This window comes from Macrotis lagotis, chromosome 2 (assembly GCF_037893015.1).
Source record: "Macrotis lagotis isolate mMagLag1 chromosome 2, bilby.v1.9.chrom.fasta, whole genome shotgun sequence".
Classification (NCBI taxonomy): domain Eukaryota; kingdom Metazoa; phylum Chordata; class Mammalia; order Peramelemorphia; family Peramelidae; genus Macrotis; species Macrotis lagotis.
This window is the reverse complement of record NC_133659.1, coordinates 295,394,137-295,419,167: the sequence shown is the minus strand read 5'-3', so window position 1 is coordinate 295,419,167 and position 25,031 is coordinate 295,394,137. Positions and strand designations below refer to the sequence as shown.

The following is a 25,031-nucleotide window of genomic DNA, read 5'->3' as shown; positions in this document are numbered from 1 at the left end:
AGTAATCTTAATGCTGGGGTTCTAAACTTAGGGTCCAGGAATTTATTTTTATTAATCCTTTAATAACTATTTTCACTATAACTGGTTTCTTCTTCATTGTAAACATTTAAAAACATTATTCTGAAAAATAGTCCATAGATGTTTACCAGACTGCCATAATGGTCCATACCAAAAAAAAAAAAACCGTTAAGAACCCTGTCAATAAGAGCATCACAGAATCAAACAGGTGATCTGATAGTAGATAATATTAAGTTATCTTTGGTTTGTGGTAATAAAATGAATATACTGGGGGACATACCTATTGCCTAGATCATTCACATAAATTTATCATCATCATGCTAGGAAAGAGATAGTTAAGATGGTTAAGAGAAAGTGGGTCTACATATAAGTTTTCATGCATGATGCTGTCCTTTTCTAGTTCTTCTCCAGATACTAACTTAGATTGGGATATGCTGTCTATTCTTTAATTATACATTGTATCACTAATTAAGTTGTATTATGAAGTATTCTTCAAAAATGACTGTTAATATTGAGCTATGTGAATAAATTATGTAACTTTGTCAGTTCTGAGCATAATGATGTTTTTATCTCTTTTAGCATCTACACAATCCCTCATTTAATCTAGAAAAAAAATGAACAATTTAGCTCTTCTCTTTTTTATCCCCTCTTCAACTTTTCTTTTGTTTTCTATCATTTACTCTTTCAAGGTCCTAGTGACTTTGAAAGATGGGAACTTGATAAATTATTTGATGTTACAACAAAATTCCTAAGCTAGATTTGATGGTCTTTTTGCTTTTACTTTCTGTATTCTTTCATTTGATTTCAAGATGTCAAATTCATTTGTAATTACTCTTAACCCTGCTATTATTCTAAAATGGAATATAGTATTTGGGGCATATATAGAAAGTTAAGAACATCTGATTCTTTTTTCACAATGTGACTAATGTGGAAATATGCTGAACATGATTTTACATATTTAATCTATATCAGATTACTCACTGTCATGGGGAGGGGAAGGGAAGGGAAGGGAAGGAGGAAAAAAAATGAGAAACTCAAAAAATTTTAAAAAGACAAATATTGAGGCAGTTCTGGCCCTGGAATCAGGAGGACCTGAGTTCCAATCCAGTCTCATAAGAATAATTACTTAATAATTACCTAGTTGTGTGACATTGAGGAAGTCAGTTAACTCCATTGCCCAAAAACTTTAAAAATTTTTTAAAAAGTAGATAAATGTCAAGGGCAGCTAGGTGGTGCAGTGAATAGGGCACTGGCCCTGGAGTCAGGAGCATGTGAGCTCAAATCCGACATCAGTCACTTAATAATTACCTAGCTGTGACCTTAGGCAAGTCACTTAAATCGTTGCCCTGTTACGTTTTCTTTCACAAGTTTCTTATCCTCTGGGCAGTTAAGTTGAGGATGTGTTGCAAAGATTCTGCTCACAAACTAAAAGCAAAAAACAAAGAAAAACAAAAATAAAAACATGCATCAAAATGAATTCTATCCATGAATCTATTGTGACTTCTGCAGTCAATTCTCCATGATGTACCCTTAATGAAACGGTTCCTCATTCAGTTAGACCACAACTAAACTATTGACACTATTTATCAAATATCATATTCCTTCTTGGTGGGACCAAATAAAATCATTCATAGATAACATGGCAGCTCTAATGTCTATACTAGATGAAACTCATATTGGGAAATAGTAACAGCAGGTGAGGGAGATGGAAACAGAAAAGTTTGAGAACTTTTGCAAACTTAGATATAAAATCCTCATTCCAAAGAGTAGAGCCAGTTCATCAGGAAATTGAAGATTTCCTGGGTAGCAGAGCCACAGTCCAAGTTTAGACATGCAAAAAACTGATGAACCTGTACTTTAAGAAATCAAATTATAAGCATTAGTATCACATTAAGAATCTAACTTTATTCTCTTTCAATGTTCAAGACATCTCAACCAACAGTAAAATCTAAATACATAGCAATATTTTAGTTAAAATGAACTTACCACAGTAATACTGAGGGCAACAATGATGTGTGGTATTGAGATCCACAGTGAGAAATTCCCCTTCCATGCACGGAGGAATAGACTCAGTACAAGGTTCACAAACTGAGGATAAATATCAAAAACCATCAAAGATAAAAATTTATACTAAAAATACTCTGTTATTAAAATGTAAACTCCTTGCATATAAGGATTGTTTCATTCTTTACACTTCCATCACTAGCACCTAGCAAAGGCCCTGGCATATAACAGTTGCTTAATAAATCATTTTTAACACTATCTATTTTTGCAGCTGCTTTGTCTGAGATAAGGATTGCTACCCCTGCTTTTTTCATTTCAGCTGAAGCAAAAATATATTTTGCTCCAACCTTTTACCTTTACTCTATATGTATCTCTCTGCTTCAAAAGAGTTTCTTGTAAGCAGAATATTGTAGGATTCTGGTTTTTAATGCACTCTGCTATCTGCTTACTTTTTAAGGGAGAGTTCATCCCATTCACATTAAAAGTTATAATTACTAACACTTTATTGCCCTCCATGCTATCTTCCTTCTGTTTGTATTTTCCTCCTTTTCCCCTTTATCCATATTCCCCAGTGTTTTGTTTCTGAATTCCACCACCTTCAGTGTGTTTGCCTTCTTACATCGATCCCCCTTCCCTTTTTTAGTCCTTTCCCTTTTCCCTTTCTCTGTCATCACATTCAACTAAGATCAATGTATAACATGGAACCAATGTAAACACTAATAGAATGTCTTCTGTGGGGGGTGGGGGGAGGGAAGCCAGAATGGGGGAAAATTGTAAAATTCAAAGTAAATAAAATCTTTCTTTAAAAAAAAGAATGAATTACATAATCTGGTGTCTAAAAAGAACATTTAAAAATTTAATCCATTTAATTATTGCCAGTCAGAACAGTACCTAAATTCTAGAATTGTGTTAAACTTTTTCTTTACATTAATTTTTTTTTGCAAGGCATTGGGGTTAAGTGGCTTGCCCAAGGCCACACAGCTAGGTAATTGTTAAGTGTCTGAGGTCAGATTTGAACTCAGGTACCCCTGACTCCAGGGCCGGTGCTCTATCCACTGTGCCACCCCACTGTTAAACTTATTCTGAAAAATATCTCAGGAAGATTTTTTTGATAGAATGTTTCATTCTGCAAAGCCAAGAATTAGCTATAGTTTGCTTATATTTTAGGATTTTTTTCCCTTTTTTCAACATTTTGAATGTAACAGCAAATAAAATGTGTGCATCCACATATACAGTAGAACAGGTAAAAAAGAATTTGAAATTATGTACATCACACTTTTATTTTTAAGTATATACTAAATTTAACATGTACCTTTCAAAAAAATAAATCATGCTTTAATTTTTGATTATTATTTTACAGCTTCCTTGAAAAATATGCTCAAAAGAAGATGTAGTTTGCTTCAGGAAAATATTATTAAAGTTTTTACCAGGTAAAGTATTTGGTGTTTGATGGATATTAGTATTATTAGCTTTATTGATATAGCTAGCTGGTCTTTATAAATTAGCAGACAATAAATCCCTATGCCAATAATCCCCTAAGTATTCTTTAGAATTCTATTAATAAACTGTACTGGAACCAGTTTTTTGTTGAGGTTTTTGGGGTTTTTTTTTTTTTAGGATTGAGTCTGTATCTCACCAGAGCTGGTGGGGCTTATCAACTCAGTGGAGGAGTTCTGAGCTGCACCTTTTTTTCCAACTTGGCCTGGTTTGCTCTCCCTTAGGCAACCTGCTGCTCCCTAGTCAACCAACCCTATTAATATTGAGCTTAGTGAAGACTCCTAGAAGATCCAAGTTCAAAATATCCCCAAGCCTGCTCACTGCTAGACTTTACAGGCATGAACCAATATAGCTGCCAAATCAGAACATTATCAATGAAGAAAGTGCTGTCCGCAATCACTAAGACAGACAACTGTTCTTTGAAAACTTAAAAGATGTTTGTAAGAGATAAGCCAAACAAACATCATTTTCAATCTGTATGGTATGAAAAGGTTTCAAAATATAGAAACAAAGTAAAATAATTAAATCCATGTGTTATCAGGATTATATTTATATTATCCTGTCTCCTACAGAAATTGTGCCAAAGATGCTTTCAGTGAATCTACAGTACGTGAACTCAGATGACACTGATATTCAATTATAAAAAGGCAATTATTCAGAATCTATTGAATAATAAACATGGAAGATTTGTCCTAAGAAGTTTTTATTTGAATTCAATAAATATATTATTTATTAATAATATTTAATATATGAAAAGGGCAAAAATATCACTTGTACAAAAATATTCATAGCAGCCCTGTTTGTGGTGTCAAAGAATTGGAAAATAAGTAAATGCCCTTCAATTGGGGTATGGCTTAGCAAACTGTGGTATATGTATGTCATGAAACACTATTGTTCTATTAGAAACTAAGAAGGATGGGAATTCAGGGAAGGCTGGAAGGATTTGCATGAACTGATGTTGAGTGAGATGAGCAGAATCAGAATATTGTACACTCTAACAGCAACATGGGCATGATGATCAACCTTAATGGACTTGCTCATTCCAACAGTGCAACAATCAGAAACAATTTTGAGGTATATGTGATGGAGAATGCCATCTGTACCTAGAGAAAGAATTGTGGAGTTTGAACAAAGACCAAAGACTATTACCTTTAATTTAAAAAAAAAAAGAATTCTCTACAATAAGATTAAATCAAAGAAGAGGCACTGGTCTAAAATCTCCTCCAATGTTCCCCTAAAATTACAAAAGCCAATGAACTTTGACTACAGATTTATTTTAAGTTATTTTCAATGAAGACATCCATGAAAGAAATAATATTTAACATTTTAATCTATTTTGTATTAATAATTATTAGCATACCACACTGTATACATTATACTTTTTTTTAACAAGTTTTGATGTCCTTCCTATACTTTTCCTCAATATCCATTTTTCTCTCTTCCCCCCTTCTGGAGATCCATCCTAAAGTATTTTTTAAAAATGAAAGAAAAAGAAGAAGACAATATAAGCATAACTCATCAACCCATTGAATAAGTCCAAAAATACATATAATATACAACACTTGTGGACCTCCCATTTTTACAGAGGGGAGGAATGGGAGTGTCTTCTTTTCTCTCTTTTTTTTTTTTGAACCATGCTTGTTCTTTGTAATTTTACAACATTCATTTTTTTGTAGTTGTTCTTTCTTACACTATTGTAGTCATGCAAATAGTCATGTCCCATGTATATGGGGCAGCTAGAGGACACATTGGGTAGATCATCAGCCCTAAAGTCAGAAGGACCTGAATTCAAATCTGACCTCAGACATTTACTAGGTATGTGACCTTGGTCGAGTCACTCAACCCTGACTTCCTCACATCCAAGGCCATCTCCAGTGGTCCTGATTCATATCTGACCCACTGAACCCAGATGGTTCTGGAGGAGAAAGAGAGGCTGGTGATTCTGTACAGGCCCCCTTAATCAAATCCCATTCAAATACTTGTCATGTGATCCCCTGCCTGAGGTCATGGTCTTCTTTGAGAATGAAGGACAGATACCATCATTATTGTACATTGTTTTCTTGGCTTTCTTACTTTATATCAGTGCATATGCATGCTTATTATTAATCACATTTATCATTTGTATAGCTTGATCCTATCCTCTTACATTGATATACCACAATTTGTTCAGCCATTTCTCCAATCAATGGAAACCTACTTTCCACCCCCCTCAATTCTTTGCTATCACACACACACACAAAATGTGTAAATATTTTAGTGTGTTTAGGGATTTTCTTCTTATCACTGACCTCCTTGGGATATAAACCTAGGAATGGAATCTCTGGGCCAAAAAAATATAGATAACTTAGTCTCCTAATCTGTGTAATTCCCCAAAATGGTTATACTGATTTATAGCTCCACCAACAATGTACTAGTGTATTTTCCCATAACCCATCTAAAATGACTATTCTCCTCTTTTACCATCTTTGCCAGTTTGCAGTATTTTAAGAGAAACCTTGGGGTTATTTTGATTTATATAACTTTTATTTTTGATTATTTGAAGTGTTTTTTCATATGTTGTTAATTTATAATGCTTCTTCTGAGAATAATTTATTCACATCATTTAATGCCTAATCTAATACAGAATGTATTTTTAGTATTGATGTATTTAATATGTACTTGTATTAATATATTAAATATGCATATATATATATATATATCTGTTCATTTTTATATTTTCAATACCAACCCTTATGAGAGAAATGTGTTACAAAGATCTTTTCCTATTCAATCATTTTTCTTTTTATTCTAGATACATTAATTTTCTTTGAGCAAAGATTTTTTAGTTTCTGTAATAAAGGTTTTCTATTTTATCTTTTGTAATTCCCTCAATTCTTTTGAATGATCAAAGTTTAAATTTTCATGTTTGTTGTATCATACTCTCTATGTCTAGCATGATGATTTATGTTTTTAGTTCTATAGAGATATATTGTTTAAAAAGGTATTTTTTCATCTTTGAGAAAGAAATGAGTAGGAGTTAAGGGCTTTCACTTTTTCAGTCTCATTAATAAAGGAGAAATTATATCTCTATTGACAAAGTCATATTTTGTGCCTTTCTCATTAAAGAAGGTTAAAGTTTTCTAGTAATCTAAACCATAGTTATCTGGCAATTAAAATATAAAGATAGCTCTGAAAAGTCATTCCTTATAAAGCTGACTTTTTCTTACAAGCAACTTGGCCCATTTGGGTAATATACAAAACTTTTCTCAAAAATGTAGATATTACATTGTAATAGTATATAAACATAGTTATTTACTATTCTTACTAATTTTCATTCTAGCTTTTACTAGTTAAGCTTGGGGTTCTTAGCTTTCTTCTGTGCCATGGACTCTTTGGACAGTCTGGAGAAGAATATGGAGGGTTTTTTCCCAGAGTAATATTTTTAAATTCAAAAAACTAAATAAATCAGCTTACAAAAGAAATCCTGAATATTTTTAAAGACATTTATCAAAATACTTTTTTTAAGTTGACCATTAGCATAAGATATCCCTATATCTACTTTCTTGACAGTTTAGAGGCAGATGTGCAATAATGTGCTGGTTTCTCAGGATTTATGGAGATTTCCCTGAATTGAAAGATCAAAACATTTGGTGACAGCAAGTTTCCTAAAATCATTATCAAATGCAGATTTCCCTTTCCAATTCTTCCTTCCTGCAAGTATGTACTAAAGCTATCTTACCACAAAAAGGGGAGAAACAACAAGGTGCTCCCTGCTGAACTTGAACCTCAAATTGATCTTCCCTGCACTCTGATGGTGGAGGATCAGGACAAGCCAAAATGTCACATACTACAAAAAGAGAAATAAACTTTAGTTTTAAAAAAAGGTACAATAATGCTAAAATAAAGCAAGATAGTGTTATTTATTTTTCTTTGGATTCAAAAAATAGCAATAACACAATGAGCAACACTCATTTATTTCCTTTTAAACAAATTTGAGCAGCACCCAAAAAACAAATTATATGTAATATCTGGAATTCAAACATTCACCTGTACTAATGGAAAGGAGATCTGTTTCCTTATCTTTTTTCCGAGACTAATTTTATGACTAGTTATTTGATAAGATTAGTTTGATGTCAGCATCATGAAGATTACTCATCTAACAAATACTAGTATTAATAGAACTATATAAGATTCTATATGTTTAAAGTAATTTTTTAAATAAATTTATGCTTGGAAAAATCAGCAGATCCTACTCTATAGAAAGCTTCCTACATGTTACAAAAACGACAGAAGAATCCACTATTCTGATTAGATGATAGATTTCACCTACTTAAATAGGTGTATAGATTTATATCTTAATTGCTTAAATAGTTTAAATATTTAAATATTAATAACCTTAAATTATACTAAGACTTTGGAGAAAATTTGTATAGATAACATGCATGCATCATACCCTCTATGTAGGATATATCTGAACCTATGTATAAACACACACACATATACATATATACATATATATACACTTAATTATAGATATGAGCATGTCGTGTGTGTGTGCATGTGTGTATGTATATAAATCAAATATATTTGATAGGTAAAGGTTTACAATACATGGATATATATATATATATATATATATACATATATATATATATATATATATATAGTAAACCTTTACCTATAGATATTGATATAGATAGATATAGATGGTTAGATATACATGTAGATAGATATAGATAAAGATAAAGATAGAGATAGTTATAGAGATATATAGGTAGATGGATAGAGAGAGAGAGAGAGAGATATGGATGGATAGATGGATAGACAGACAGACAGACAGACATACAGATAGATAGATAGATAGATAGATAGATAGATAGATAGATAGATAGATAGATAGGTAGGTATGGATATTCTTATATATACATGTGCATCATTATTATTATGTTCAGCACACACATGTGAATACATAGATATATATATGAACATCCACATTATCTTTAAAGTTTACGTGGATCTATGGTCTGTCAGATTTGAGTGTTCCTTCCAGTGATATAGATCACAATCTTCTCTGTCTTCCCATGACCCTTGTTCATGTCCATCCAAGATTCATGATGCATTTAAATATATAGTTGCTCATATATAATATATATATATATATATATATATATATATATATATATATACCTATATAGTTCATGTGTTGCTATACATTATGAATGTGTATATGTGTTTGGTGTCTATGACTATAATTGTCCATGCAACAGTATCATACATTATCTTGTATATGCATATTTGTCTGTTTGTTATGTGTAATGAATGGTTATGTGTAAGACATGTACCATGTACATGAGTGTATATGTGTGTGTGTTTATATGTACATTGAAATCAGCTTTCATATTTTCTGTATACATAGATTATGTGTACGTATCAGTACAATTGTATATAGATTAGTGTTGTGTGCTGTTCATGTGGATGCATGTGTGTGTTATGTTTAAGTGTATACATACACATGATCACATGCATATATTGAGGAGGTACTTACCACACTGGTATTGTGGGCAGCAGTGAAGTGGGCTGTAGCCTACAAATAATTTTTCAGAACTATCACAAGTTGGAATATCAGTTTCACACAAAGTCATGTCACAGGCTGAAGAAAATAAAAAGAAATGAAGTCCAGATTTCCATGAATGCAAGAGTAAATCATTCAATTCAAACCTGGAGCAATAAGTTGTTTCTAACATGCCTTTCAAAAAAAGTAGAATGAAAAGGAAGAGGAAATAGCCCCAGATTTCATAGCTCAAAAAGTGAAGCTACTTCATAATATCTAGTCATGACAACCCTATTAGACTGGCTATGGGCAATACTATCCCTATGCAGAGGAAGAAAAGCGAAACAAGACAATACAAAAAACCCTTCAGAATCTGATGAATACTTTATTATCTCTTATATATTTCTTTCCTTTATTCCTAATTCCTCATGCCAAAATTGACTAATCTGTAAACATATTTACCAAAAATATGTATATACAATGTTAGCCTGAATTCATCACTGAAGGGAGGGGAGTAAGAAGGGAAGATGGAAGGAAATTTTGTCACTTAGAAATATGCATAGACATATATGGATGAATGTGAAAAACACTCTCATACATATATTTGGAAAAAAATAAAATATCAATAAAATATATAATCATTATCCATTAATGATTTTATAGAAAATGCCTTGAATTTAAGAATTTTTTTTTGGTTTTGTTTGTTTCTTTTTTAAATAAAACTTAGAATCAAACTGGCCTTGAAAACAGGCCCAAAGATGAGTCCCTAAATTCTAGGGCTACATAAAACAGAGACAAAAATAAGGACCCAGGTGAACACCTACTCTCCCAGAAGAGCTGATCACTATTTTGGGTAAGACAAACTTTTTCTGCTGCCTACATACCACACACTTTGTTTGGACAGCAGGTCTGCATGTCTGTGATGGTGATGACAACTTCTCCTTCTCGTTGACAAGTTGGGGACAACTCTTCAGTACAAGTGACTTCCAGAGGAATCACATTTCCATTTTCCAAACACTTATACAGGCAGCAGCCTTCCTCTGACCCATTCCAAACCTCTTCAGGAGAGCGGGGTTGGCCCTTACTGTCGGTACATGCTAACAGAAATATACGGTGTTACAACTGCCCTGATTTGATTACTACAAAAGAAATAAAAACCTATCGAGCTTTGTTCTATATTCTAGCTTATGACAAAAGGCAATGTCCAATGTCTCAGTTCCCTACCTAGGCTTTATTCAAGGGGAAAAAAAGAGAAGAAAAGAGTACTGCCCAACTGTCAGAAAAACTTGAGTTTGAATTCTGCCTCTGACAATTATAGTGTGTTGGATAAATCATCCAACTTCCCTAAACATATGTTTCCTCACCTGCAAAATGGGTGTTTATCTTACAGCTATATAAAGAATCAAATGAAGTATTTTTCATGACTTTAAGAATTATACAGAAGCCAGCTATTATCTCACCATTTCTAATCTTAAAGTTTCAAGGTTTTCTATATGATAAACCTTTTTCCTTGGTACATAGTCACAAATTTAATTTTTTGATATTTCTGGAATTTTTCCCTGTTTATGAATAATTCAAGTCAAATCAAGTCATTAAAAATTTATTAAGTTAAGAGCACCAGCCCTGAAGTCTAAAGGATCAGAGTTCATTCAGCCTTGGATACCTGACACTTAATAGCTGTGTGACCCTCAACAAGTCACTTAATCCAGATCATTTAGCAAAAAACAAAAAAAAAAGCTTTCTATGGGCTATTTGCAAAAAGGCAAATATAAAAGTAAAAACAAAAGATATCCTTCTCTCCAGCAACTCACAATAAAATGAGGAAGGTAACATACCAAAAATATGTATAAATCAGATAATGACAGGATAAAGTAAAGACAATGACGGAGGTAAGGCACCAGAATTAAATGGTCTTGGGAAAGTCTTTAAACAGAAGATGATATTTTAGTTCTGGCCGAAAGGCCAGGAGTCAAAAATGATGAAGGAGAGGATTCCAGATATAAGAAACAGTCAATAAAAAGTGCACCAAGTGCAGAGATAGAGTAGTAGGGGGCCAGCATCACTGTCTTAAGGAGAGACAGAGACAGAGGAGTGATGAGAGGAAGAAGGTTGGAGGAGATTGGGATGAAAGAAGACTAGAAATGTAGGAAAGGATCAGGTTTTGAAGTCTTTAAAAAACCAATCAGAGAGTTTTATATATGATCCTGGAGGTGACAGAGAATCATAAGAGTTTATTAAATTGGGGGGGGGTATGCTGAGACTTGCTCTTTAGGAAGATAAATAAGCTGAATAAGGATACCCTAGTCTAGAGAGAAGGAGACTTGAGTAGACAAGGTTATAATAATAGTTCAGGTATGAGATGATAAGAGTCTTCATCAGGGGAATGGTGATGTTAGAAGAAAGGAGGACTACTTGAGAGATGATGCAAAGGTAGAACTTAGCAGGACTTAGGGTTAGGGTTAGGGAGAGAGCCAAGAAAGAATATGACCTCATCAATAAAAAGGAGGTAAGGAAGAAGGAAGAGTTTAAGAGAAAAATGAATTTAATTCTATAAATACTTAGTCTAAATATATATATATATATATAGTATATGTATACATATATATATATATATATATATATATATATAGGAGATCCACTTTGAGATGTCTAATAGGCAATTTAGAGTTTGGACTGGTGTTCAAGGGAGAGGTTAGGGTTGAATAAATAGTTCTGAGAATTAATCAAGTAGAGAAAAATGATTGAATGCATAGGAATAATAATGAATAGTATTTTATGCATTCATTTTATAATTTCATAAATTTTTATTTTAACAAGAAATTAATAATAAATCACAACTCTGCTCTTTTCTTTCTCTATGAACCTGTGAGAATAATCTCTTGACCATCGATTCCCATGTCTGTGAAATGAGGGAGTTGGGGTATTAGATTCACTGAATCTAAATCAATCCACTTATGATTTACAGGATCAGATATTTAGAGTTTTAGAGCTAGAGATCATCTAATCTAAAGTTTTTATTTCACAGATAAGGAAACAGAAACCTGCAAAGATTATGTGACTTGTCCAAGGTCAAACATGAAATACAGAAGCAGGATTTCAATCCGGCACCTCTAACTAGATTTATGTTTAAAGCTAGCCCTCTTACCAAGTCATTCTGATGTCATCTAAATCTATGAAACTGATATTTTGTAAATGATAAATGATTACAAATAAACAGAACTAGAAAATGAGAAGAAAATGACTTTACTCGTTTAAGATCATTGCATCTCTTTTGTAAAAAAAAATCCAATATTTTAGCATCAGAATGAGAGCTGAGACCTGACTTCAAAGCTGGGTGACTACAACTACAGGTCTCTGGGGATAATAATACCTCCAAGAGTTATTACAATGCTCCAATGAGATAATTCAGTGTATTTCTAACTACACTAAGGTATCTGGGACACCCTGTGTTTTCACTACTTTTATTATTACATAATTAAATAATGATTACAATTAGGACATTATGGTGTAATGGAAAGAAAATTTGCTTTGGAGTCAGAGGATTTGGAATTACGTGTGCTAAACTGCATACTATCCATGTGACTATGAGTAGATTAAATAATCAATCTCAGTCTCAGCTGATATATAAAATAGGTATGCTAATATAACATCTCCTACCTCACATGAGTTTTGTGATAATAACATAATGTAGGGAAAGGCCTTTGTAAACTATTAAACACCATATAAACACAAATAGTGCCTACAATGGAGATAATTTATTTTTTATAGTAGTTTTATTGTAGGGAAAAATGTGAACTTTTTGAACCACTAACTGAACTAAAGACTCCAAAAGTAAATCAGCCTTTGTGTTACCCAAAGTTAAATGCAGATCATTGTTGCCTAATTTCACTATCCCTAAAGGGAATATAGATTGCAATGCCTATATATTTAATAAGACCATGGCCCTGAGTTTTAGATTCTCTTGGGCACATAATTTTCAAAATGTAAGACCTGTTTCTAACATGCATTTCATTTCCAATATTCCTTCTCCCTAGCTTATCATGCAATAGATACATGCCAATTCTTCTGTATGTAGCATTTATATCATTTGACCATCTAACCCTAGAAGAGGTAACATGAGTATTGAACTAAGTGACAAGAAAACAACGTTAAGTTCAGATCCCATCAACAACACTGTATTACCTTGGGTAGACATTGAAACTGTTTGGTTATCAAAATCTTTTAAAATGAATGGGTTTGCCTCAATGATCCACAAGATTCCTTCTGATTCTAAATTTATGAAAATTCCAAATTTTCTTTGTAATCTGAAACCTGATTCTACAACAGCTAGAAAACATGGGAATTGAGAAAACTAATGGTTTAGCACATACAAAGTGAGCAGCAAGGTCCTTCATTTTGAACGATTTTCATCTGCTCACATAATGAAGCAATTCCAGAAGCAGATAAAATATCTTGTATTTAGATGTGAGGCTGAAAAGAACAATGTCTCACCTTTGAAGCTAATTAAGTTTCTACCTTATTATAAGTTATCACAAGAAAATGATTATTTTTCTTGCCCTTATCTTCATTCCTTTTTCCCTACTTTTATCTCCATTGACTCCAAGTCTATTCCTAAGTTTTCTAGGGAAGGAAAAGTTAATTTAATTAGTTTTACAAATAAAAACCTTACAAAAATCTCTGCACTGCTACTCACCACATCTTTCCTCTTGAATACACAGAATGGAGTCTGGTCTGTGAAGAATGGTTCCACTTGTGCATACACAGTCTTCCCTTAAATGTTGGCAAGAGGACTCTTCTTCAAAGAACCATTTGTTCTGACATGTTTTGGCTGTACATGACTGAGCACAAGGCTGATATTCCATCCCTTCAGGACAACTCAAAGCTGTAAGTGAGATAACAGAGTCTGATGGCAATGCAATTCAATTCAAAAAAATAATAATTTATTAATCATTCACTTAACCAATTTTCCCATATGAAATGATGCTAAAATCTTGAGTAAAATCTGGCAATTGTCTTTCAGTGATGAATAACAATGGTGAAGTCAAAGATAAATCTTAATTAATAAATTATGCAGCCCATAACACTCCCACATGAAGTCTGAACGAGATTAATATGTAATTGGGAAATATTTATTTAATAAAATAAATAATTGGGAAATAATTACTTAATGAAATAAGTAAAAATATAATAAGTGATAGTTAGCATTACATTTTTTAGGCTTTTTTTTGCAAGGTAAATGGGGTTAAGTGGCTTGCCCAAGGCCACACAGCTAGGTAATTATTAAGTGTCTGAGACCGGATTTGAACCCAGGTACTCCTGACTCCAAGGCCAGTGCTTTATGCACTACACCACCTAGCCGCCCCAACATTACATTTTAAAATCAAGTTAATATTCAGTCCCACATGGGTTAGTTACCACTAATCCATTTGAGTTTAACCTCATTTTTATAGTAGTAGATACCTAGCCTTATATCCAACAAGATTAGAGTCCAAGTCTCTTGTATGTCACATAATGACTGTATGACCTAGAGTGAGTCATTGAATTTCTGAGCCTCAGTTTCTTTATTTATTCAATGGGAATAATGATAAAAATCTCTTCACAAGGTTGTTGTGGGATTCAAATATGATAATACCTATAAAGTGCTTAGCAAATGGCAAATCACTATATAAATACCTGCTATAATTACTGTTATTATTATCACAAATGCTATTAACTGGTATTCCCTATACTAAATAGCCAGTTTTCAATATTTTATTATGCCATAGAGTGGGTCCTACTTGGGCTGTTGAAGAACATGTCTGTAGAGTACAAATTTTCCTAATCAACTGAAAAAAGGTTTAGCCAAGTTTAGAGATCGAGATGAAAATGATATATATTCTTAGCCACAGTAATTTCTGAATATCATCTAAGTCATGGAGGAGTTACATTCTGTATCAGTGGAAAGAATATTCACTTTAAGGAAATGACAAATCCCTGAAGTTCTACAGTTGAAAGACATATACACACATGTGTACATATATATATATATATATATGAATGAATAAATAAATGAATATATATATATATATATATATTCACATACATAGCCTGGTATTAAAAAGAAGCCTCACAAAGAAATCAACCACCAAATAATACATTAAGTATCCATTTCTAGCACTAAGTCGCTATGAATTATTCATGTCTTAGTTTGATCTAGTTTAGTTCAACAAATTTGAATAAGAGGCATCTTAACTATAGTTTAATTGTAATTTGTTTCTAGCAGGAAATCAAGGTTGCAGAGTCACTGCTAAATATGGACAGGATAGACACATTTGAAATATGTTTTAGGATTGCACACATTTTTCATTTGCCAGGAAAGATCATTGCATGCACAATTAAGGTTAACCTTTACATTAAAAAAAAAAACTTAATTATGACTTCATAAGCCTTAGATTAAATAAGTCCACTGCTTCATATGTTTTAGTTTTGCTGATTAGCAATGAGCTACAAAGCCAGAATTTTTTAAGCTGTTTTTAAAAAATGGTGCTAAAAATAAAATCTTATTCTAGAAATATAAAGCATCACTCAATTAAGAAAATCATTTCTATGGGCCTACTGTGTGTTTCGAGAATTACCATCTGTCCTGATTACTTACAACAATAATCTGCTGTTCTCCATTGAATGCAGATGTCATATTTGTTGCACAAGGCTACATATGCAGACAATACATCACATTCGTACTTCCAAAAATGGGTATGGTTGATCCACATCTTCTCACAAAATTCCTCTGGCAAAACCTAGAGATGGTGGAGGGCAGTGTAGGAGGATTGAGAGTAAGGAAAGAAGAGAGATATTTTGGTTTAATCCACTGAAGATTATGATTGCCTTGAGGTTCTTTGGGTTGTGTTCATGAATTGCAAGTAAAAATTTATTATCAGTAATCTTTTTTTTTTGCAAGGCAAATGGGGTTAAGTGGCTTGCCCAAGGCCACACAGCTAGGTAATTATTAAGTGTCTGAGACCAGATTTGAACCCAGGTACTCCTGACTCCAGGGCCGGTGCTTTATCCACTACACCACCTAGCTGCCCCTATTATCAGTAATCTTAATGCTGGGGTTCTAAACTTAGGGTCCAGGAATTTATTTTTATTAATCCTTTAATAACTATTTTCACTATAACTGGTTTCTTCTTCATTGTAAACATTTAAAAACATTATTCTGAAAAATAGTCCATAGATGTTTACCAGACTGCCATAATGGTCCATACCAAAAAAAAAAAAAAAACCCGTTAAGAACCCTGTCAATAAGAGCATCACAGAATCAAACAGGTGATCTGATAGTAGATAATATTGAGTTGTCTTTGGTTTGTGGTAATAAAATGAATATACTGGGGGACATACCTATTGCCTAGATCATTCACATAAATTTATCATCATCATGCTAGGAAAGAGATAGTTAAGATGGTTAAGAGAAAGTGGGTCTACATATAAATTTTCATGCATGATGCTGTCCTTTTCTAGTCCTTCTCCAGACACTAACTTAGATTGGGATATGCTGTCTATTCTTTAATTATACATTGTATCACTAATTAAGTTGTATTATGAAGTATTCTTCAAAAATGACTGTTAATATTGAGCTATGTGAATAAATTATGTAACTGTCAGTTCTGAGCATAATGATGTTTTTATCTCTTTTAGCATCTACACAATCCCTCATTTAATCTAGAAAAAAAATGAACAATTTAGCTCTTCTCTTTTTTATCCCCTCTTCAACTTTTCTTTTGTTTTCTATCATTTACTCTTTCAAGGTCCTAGTGACTTTGAAAGATGGGAACTTGATAAATTATTTGATGTTACAACAAAATTCCTAAGCTAGATTTGATGGTCTTTTTGCTTTTACTTTCTGTATTCTTTCATTTGATTTCAAGATGTCAAATTCATTTGTAATTACTCTTAACCCTGCTATTATTCTAAAATGGAATATAGTATTTGGGGCATATATAGAAAGTTAAGAACATCTGATTCTTTTTTCACAATGTGACTAATGTGGAAATATGCTGAACATGATTTTACATATTTAATCTATATCAGATTACTCACTGTCATGGGGAGGGGAAGGGAAGGGAAGGGAAGGAGGAAAAAAAATGAGAAACTCAAAAAATTTTAAAAAGACAAATATTGAGGCAGTTCTGGCCCTGGAATCAGGAGGACCTGAGTTCCAATCCAGTCTCATAAGAATAATTACTTAATAATTACCTAGTTGTGTGACATTGAGGAAGTCAGTTAACTCCATTGCCCAAAAACTTTAAAAAATTTTTAAAAAGTAGATAAATGTCAAGGGCAGCTAGGTGGTGCAGTGAATAGGGCACTGGCCCTGGAGTCAGGAGCATGTGAGCTCAAATCCGACATCAGTCACTTAATAATTACCTAGCTGTGACCTTAGGCAAGTCACTTAAATCGTTGCCTTATTTAAAAAAAAAAAGATGTGTTGAAAACTATCTTTGCATGTAATTTAAAAAAAAAACAAAATAAAATAACATTCAATAAATAAATTTAAATTTTATTTAAAAAAACTTATAAATAGAAAATTTGATATATTAAACATGTGACAAAGTTGCAGTGAATGGGAGGAGATTAAACATTGGCCCTGTTCAAAATTCTTATTTGCAATGAGTCCATCATCTTATTAAAAAGTTATTGATTTCAATATTGGCTTTATGTAATTGGGTTAATCCCTGTATCCTCTAGCTTTCAGATATTTGTGAGTAAGATTTGATGTTTTCCCCCTCACTTCTATATCTGCTCCATAATTTAGGTCTGAAATCAATATTTTTTTAGGTATGAATTGCAATTTATTCACATCTTTTCATGCTGAACTACTCGTTTCTCTTAGGTATACCCATAAGCTTGCCAGAAAAGGTGCAATGACTGAGACCTTCTTCTAGGACTGTTAATTGTCTAAGAACTCTTCCCAAGCTTATTCTGGATTTCATTTTGAATTTCATTGATGTATGTAACTCTAGAGAGTCCCATCTACCAAAGTAGATCAGTAACTCTACAACTTAATTTCTTGTAATGTTGAGAAAGTTGCCTGGAACCTAAGAGTTTAGGTAACGTGAACCAAGTCACATTTGTTTGTGTCTTATCATCCCCTTATTTAGGATACCATAATGCATCATTTCTAAATTCCTTACACAAATTATTAAATTCTCAATTACCTCAAATTTTTAGATTTGGCTATGAAAGGAGATTGGAGCAGCTAGGTGGTATGGTTAATAGAGAGCCAAGTCTGGAATCAGGAAAACTTATCTTTTTAAGTTCATACATGATATCAGCTACTTACTAGCTATGTGACTTTGGGTAAGTCACTTAACCTTTTCTGCTTCAGTTTCTTCATCTGTAAAATTACCTGGAGCAGGAAATGGCAAATCACTCCAGTACCTTTAATAAGAAAATGCCAATGGGACCACAAAGGATCAGACACAACTGATAAATAACTGAACAACCACAATCAAAGGAGATGAATGGCTCTCATTTTTTAAAGGCATCATGACCTTGTAAAAATAGAGCTGGCCTTCAAGCCAAAAGGATGTGGAATAAAATCTTGCCTCTGGCACATACTGATTGTGTGAAGATAGCAAGTCACTTTCTGTAGGCAGCTCTCTAACATTTTTGGAAAAAGTGCAAACCACATTGGCAGCGGAAGTTTCCTAGAAGTTGTTAGTACTAATGAATCCATTTCCTTTATACCAGGGTTTCTCAACTTTTTTGTGTGTATTTTTGTTGTGGATCCCTTTGGCCAACTTGTGAAACATATGGACTTCTCAAAATAATTTATTTATTCACAATTGAAGGAAATTCTAAATTTTAGAGAAAGGTTAATGAAATTAAAGGTATATATATTTTTCCCATTTAAGTTCATGGGTCCCTTAAAATGTATCCTATTCATCTCATAACAAAAATAGCTAATCTGTAAACATGCTTATCAAAATATGTACATATAATGCTAACTTGACTATTCACTGCTAAGGGGAGGGGGTGGGAAGGGAGGGTGGAAGGAAATTTTGTAACTTAAAAATATGCATGTACATATGGATGAAAATAAATAATAAAAAAAAACTCCTGTTTTTATATACAGGATAAGCCCTCTGGGATAGTTTAGATCTTTTCCTGGAAAAAAAAAAGAGATGGCAAAAATTTCCCTATTCCAATCCTAGCAGTCAGTTATGCACACTTAAATTAATTGGATATCATCATTAACTATCTCTTCCTTCTCCCCTGTTTTACAATAAGAATGAGTAGCCTTTCTATTTGCCAACACAAAAACTTCTACTACATGTACAAATGATCCCATTTCTTCCTCTTCTCCAATAGATTCCACCCTGTATCACTCTTCATTCTCTATTATTCAGTATTTCCTTCTGCTGGCTTTTCTTATTCCTTAAAAATATACTTATATATTCCCCATCCTCAGAAACCTCTCACTGCTAACTATTTTGTTACATCTCTTGTTCCTTCCATGGCTAAACTTGAAAATGCCTCCATTTTCATTTCTCTCATTCTCTTTGCAACTCTTTGTAGTCTGACTTCCAATCTCATCATTTAAATGAAACTGAGCTTTCCAAAATTGCAAATGATCTCTTAATTGCCAAATCAAATGGCTTTTTTTTCAAACTTTATTTTTCTTAGTCCCTCAGCTGCTTTTAACACTGTTGTTGACCATTTTTTAAATACTCGATTCTCTCTTTATATTTTTCTAGTTCCCTTCCACCTATCCAAAGATCTTTCCTCTTTTCTCTTTGGTGATTCTTCATCTAAATCCCATGGCCTAATGGTGAGAATTCCCAAACTCTTTTCTTATCGCTCCATACTATTTCATTTACCAGAAACATTCTCCTTCCTCATCTTGGTCTCACCACTTCCATAGCTACTTTTAAGTTTCAGCTAAAATCTTATCTTATACAAGAAGTCCTTGTCTCCCTCATTAACTGCAAATACTTTGAGATCAGTAATTATCTGTTTTTATTTGTTTTTATTTTTTTAACATTTCTTTGCATCTCCAGTGTTCAGCACAGTGCTGGTATATAGTAGATGCTTGAAAATGCTCATTGAATAATTGATTTAATTATATGGGAGGTCCTTCCTACTATGACACAGAATAATTCTGATTACCATGGGAAACTAGAACCTAAGAAGGCGCATATTAGTTGGTACTGTCAGTTGGGGCACTTCATTGCTACTATTTTTATCAGCTTACTTTTTCATGACATGGAATGAAAGATATTTTCTTTAGTAGTTCTACACAGTGACTACAGTCTTCTTCAGTGCAATTTTTAACAGGCCTTCTTGTTGTAACATCAAATAATTTATCAAGTTCCCAGCTTTCAATAAACAATCCAATGTCATCCATATTAGTAATGATAGTGCCATTTTGCATCATTAGATCATCATCTGGGTCATCATTGCAAACACCTAAAAAAAAAGAAAGCATCACATTTACTGGAAAAAGTTCAAAAGGAAAAAAAGAAGATAAGTAGATCATGAAGATAACTAGATTACTTTAATATTTGATTTTGAAAAAATGCATGGGATAGGCTGACTATGGTTCTATACATCCAAAAATTTCCATAAACTTTAAAATTTAAGATAAAGATATAAAGGAAAAAGAGATAATTTTAGCACTTAAAAAAGTGATAATGAAAATCTTGATGATTTCCTAAGGGGAAAAACCTCTATTATTATAAATGATAAGTTTTGACTAGAAAATATACATATGTAGAATGTCTTCTTTGCCAGTCTCACCTCTGACATTTGATACCTGTAGGCTCTAAGGCAGGTCATTGAACTTCTCTGAGTCTTAGCTTCATAATTTGTAAAGGAGAGGGTAGGATTGGATGGCCTCAAAAGTTCCTTCTATCTCTATTCAGAAGAAGGGGGGAGGAAGAGGGAAAAGGAACAGAAAGAGTAGTAGAATGAGAAGAAGAGGAAGAAAAGGAGGGGAGAAAGAGGAAAAAGAGGAAAATAAAGAAGAAAATGAAAAATAAAAAAGAAGGAGGAAGAGGAATATGAAGAAGAGAATTGGGATTTAATCCAAAGATCCCTAATCCTATAATCACTGTCCTTTTCAGTATGCTTCCCTCTGCCTTTATTTGGTTTAAATTCATGATTACATTGATAAGGGGAAATCTTAAAATAGAAATTCCCTCATCTAATATGGATAAGTAGTAACTTAGTGATTTGGGATACTTAGAGTTTCATTGATTTGCTCAGGGTCAAACAGAATGGTAAGCTATTACTTTTAAAATTAGAAACTCAGGGCACAAGGCTAACATTCAACTCAGTTTAAGAAATCAGAATTAAGAGCCTAGCATCTCTAAAATAATATATGCCAGGTGATACTGATTATGCCAAAATGAGTATAACATAGTCTCTAGACTCAAGGAGCTTGCAATGTGGTGGAGAGGAAAAGGGGGAAATGACCATAAAAAATAAGAGAACAAAGCACAACAAACTTAATTTCATTAAAATAAAAATATAATATGGAAGATACTGAGATTTAAGAAGCAATTCTCACCACAAAGTCCTTCTGTGCTGTGATTAGCGACTGATGAAAAATCATAGTGAATATCTATAATTCCAGTAACATGAGCCCATCGGATTCTAAATCCTCCTGGAGTGGTAACAACATACATAGCACCAGTATCCTCAATAGAAAGGCCATTACCTGAGAAAGGTAATGACTCAATGACAGAATCCACTTCTACCTAAAACATTCCCCAAATACCTTATTAGTAAAATGCAACTGGTTTTAGACACATCAGTTTAAATCATCACACTGCATATTTTTCCTTATATATTGGTCAACTTTGAAATATAACTTTGATTTCTAGAAGTTCCATGGCTTCTGACCATAATGCATCAGAAGATATTTGGCATTAAAAGATGAGCATTTGGAATTATCAAGAAAATTTTACAATTTCCCAAAGACAATCTAAGCCCCCTCCCATGTTTTCAGTTCAATCTGGATCCATCTCATAGTTATTTGCTGAGTTTTTCAAAAAAAAAATATATGTTAGTCTAGACAATAGGCATTCTCCATCGACTTGTTTTTTCTTGTGTAGGTAGTTAGGTCAAATCCCATTCCCTGTTATATGCCTCATATCTAAAAAAAGATTGGGTTTTTTTTTAGTTTTTGCAAGGCAAATGGGGTTAAGTGGCTTGCCCAAGGCCACACATCTAGGTAATTATTAAGTGTCTGAGCCTGGATTTGAACTCAGGTAGTCCTGACTTCAGGGCTGGTGCTCTATCCACTGTGCCACCTAGCTGCCCCTAAGAAAAAGATTGTTTTTGATTTGTTTGTTCCCCAATCATTTTCAGGATTTTATTTAGCAACTACTTCTATTTTCTTAAAACCCACTTTTCTTCTACATTGCATGAAATTATAGTTTTGAGTTTTTATCTGTTGTTGAAGACTTCATTATCTCCCATTGTTATAAGAGCTGTCATTTTATATAGTGCTTACATGACCTTACTTAAGCCTCAAACTAACACTGTGAAGTAGGGTATATAGATATTACTATCATCCCAATTACTAGGGAAAATAGGGTTCAACGAAGATAAACAATTTGTCCATGGTCAAATAGCTTGTATGATAAATACTCAAAATCTATGTGTTTTGCTGACTCTGGAGCTGCAACTCTATGTAAATAAGAATATGAATATCTTCAATGAAATGAAATGGAAGATAAAACTATTGTTTGCATAATTCTATAGTTTCCTTTTCTGTGAAGTCACTCAGATGATGAATATCCTATAATCTCTCTTAGTGTCAAAAGTATGAATTCACATGTTCTTGAAAGTGTTATCAGAGCATCTGGCAAGGAAGTGCAACAGCAGGTATTAAATTACTGCTATTGATTTTAAATGATTTAAATGGAAAACAGAATCAATGATCAAACACTATACACACACACACACACACACACACACACACACACACACACACACAAAAGGTAGTGTTTTAATGGAAAGGGAGCTGAATCACAAATCTGAAAACCTGGTTTCTAAGCATCAGCAATGATTAGTTATGATATCATGGTCAGTTGGTCCCAATTTGGCTTGGTCCTCTTCTCTTAAACACAAACCTAGAAGCACAAAAGCTCTGAGATCCCTTTCAGCTCCAAAATTCAGTGAAGCTCCAAATGTTTATCCATATGTGTGTGTAAACAGAAATGTAAAATCCTGTCTAAAATACTGATCTAAACACTAAATAGTTTGAATTATGAAATAGTCTCTATGATATATACCATATGTTACTTTCATGAATATAAAATAATTATGACTAATCATCATCGAGTGAAAACTTACAGAGGGAGAAGCAGTCTCTAAGGGCAAATAAGGGTTTATTAAGAACAAATGATGGCAGACTAAGTTCATTATATGTGGCAGCTTCTAGATTAGTAGGATCTTTAGATTTAGCATGAGAAAAGACCTTTTAAATACCACATAGTCCTGCCTGCCTAGTTTATGAATAGGAAAACTCAAGCCAAGTTACTTGTTTAGGGATACTCAAAAAATAAGGAAATAGATGGAATTTGAACCCAGCTTTTGTGATTCCTAAGTTCAATTCTCTTTCAATTAAGCCACGATAGTTTTAATAAGTTATAGAAAGGTTGTGGTCATAGAAAGGCATAATTCAGCAAGACTTTTATCAAAGTTTATGACTACATAGGGACTGGCTGTGTCTTAAGTATGAGCGGCCAAATGACCAGACTCAAGGAATGGTTATTAATAAATTGATTGACAGACTGGAGAAATGCTTGTGGATATGTGTGCATGGAATCAGATCTGTTTGACATATTTTTAATTGTGTCTGTGAATGAATAGATATCAATTGACAAATACTTAATAAACACTGCTAGGGATACGAAGCAAGTCCCTCCCCCCAAAAAAGAAACAGTCTTTGCTCTCATGGAACTCACAATTTAATGGCAGACAGTATGTGAACAACTATGTATCAGTAGAACAAAGTGTAGATAATCAACAGAGGGGAGGCATTGATGGGATCGATAAAGGGACTTTAGCCCAAAGTGAAGAGATGCAGTTTCTTATACAAGTTATTAACAAGGAAACCAGTGGCAGTGGACTGTGGATTACTTTAGGATAAGAGGGGATGGACATATGGTATAAGAAGTCTAGAAAGTTTGTTGTGATACAAAGCTGGAAATAGTTATTATGCACGTATAGAGTATTCCCAAAAGGACTCAACTGTAGAACAATATCTAAAATGATGGATTGACATTAATAAGATGAATTTAAAGTCTTCCTCTTAAATTTTAAAAAATCAACTATATCAATAATGGAACTGAAAGGTGGTTAGAAAGGAGTTTATTTTTACAAGGTCTGGGTTTCTGATAGGGGTTGGGGACAAAAGCAAATAAAGTCTTGGGGTCTATTTAGAGAGAAAAATGTCCACACTGAGAGAAGTGATAGCCCTTCCTTATTCTGCTTTGATCAAACCATACCTAAAGTTCTAGTCACTGCATTATAAGGATATTAACAGTTAGGAGTTAAAGTAAATGAAAGGACATCCACAAGGACAATAGAGGAATATTAAAATCATGTCAAATAAGGATTGGTTGAAATAGTCGGGAAGAATTAATTTGGAGAAGAGATGATTCAAGGGGAACAGGGACCAGAACTTTCAGTCTTTCAATACTTGGAGAATTACATCCAAGAAAGATCAGATTTGTTCTTTTTGGTCATGAAATGCAAAAAAGAAGACCAGTACTTGGAAGTTATAGGAACACAAATTTTGGATCAACAAAAGGGAAAACTTTCTTAGATCAGAACTCTTCAAATATAAAAAATTTCCCATCCTAGAGGTCTTTAAAAACTGAGAATTCACTTACTGAGGATTCATATTATAAGATCTTTGACCTGGTTAAGGACTTGATCTGAGGATTTCTGAAGTTTTGTTTTCCTAATTCTAAGCATTAACCCTTTC

The 25,031-nt window shown here is 33.1% G+C and overlaps 1 protein-coding gene across 3 annotated transcripts in view; it reads right to left on the bottom strand.

Moving 5' to 3' along the window:
- The window catches only part of OTOGL (otogelin like), a 228,740-nt gene that overhangs the window by 39,725 nt on the left and 163,984 nt on the right, over positions 1-25,031 (bottom strand). For 2 of the 3 annotated variants that reach the window (XM_074226511.1, XM_074226512.1), the window contains 8 exons: positions 21,600-21,789; positions 20,283-20,497; positions 15,684-15,825; positions 13,743-13,931; positions 9,934-10,146; positions 9,044-9,148; positions 7,238-7,345; positions 1,558-2,106 (listed from right to left, as the gene is read on the bottom strand). In XM_074226511.1, coding sequence (XP_074082612.1) covers positions 1,967-2,106; positions 7,238-7,345; positions 9,044-9,148; positions 9,934-10,146; positions 13,743-13,931; positions 15,684-15,825; positions 20,283-20,497; positions 21,600-21,789 — 1,302 coding nt within the window. In that variant the 3' untranslated portion in view covers positions 1,558-1,966. Of the gene's footprint in view, positions 1-1,557; positions 2,107-7,237; positions 7,346-9,043; positions 9,149-9,933; positions 10,147-13,742; positions 13,932-15,683; positions 15,826-20,282; positions 20,498-21,599; positions 21,790-25,031 lie in introns of those variants that run through there. The other variant, XM_074226513.1, reaches the window with a different exon arrangement.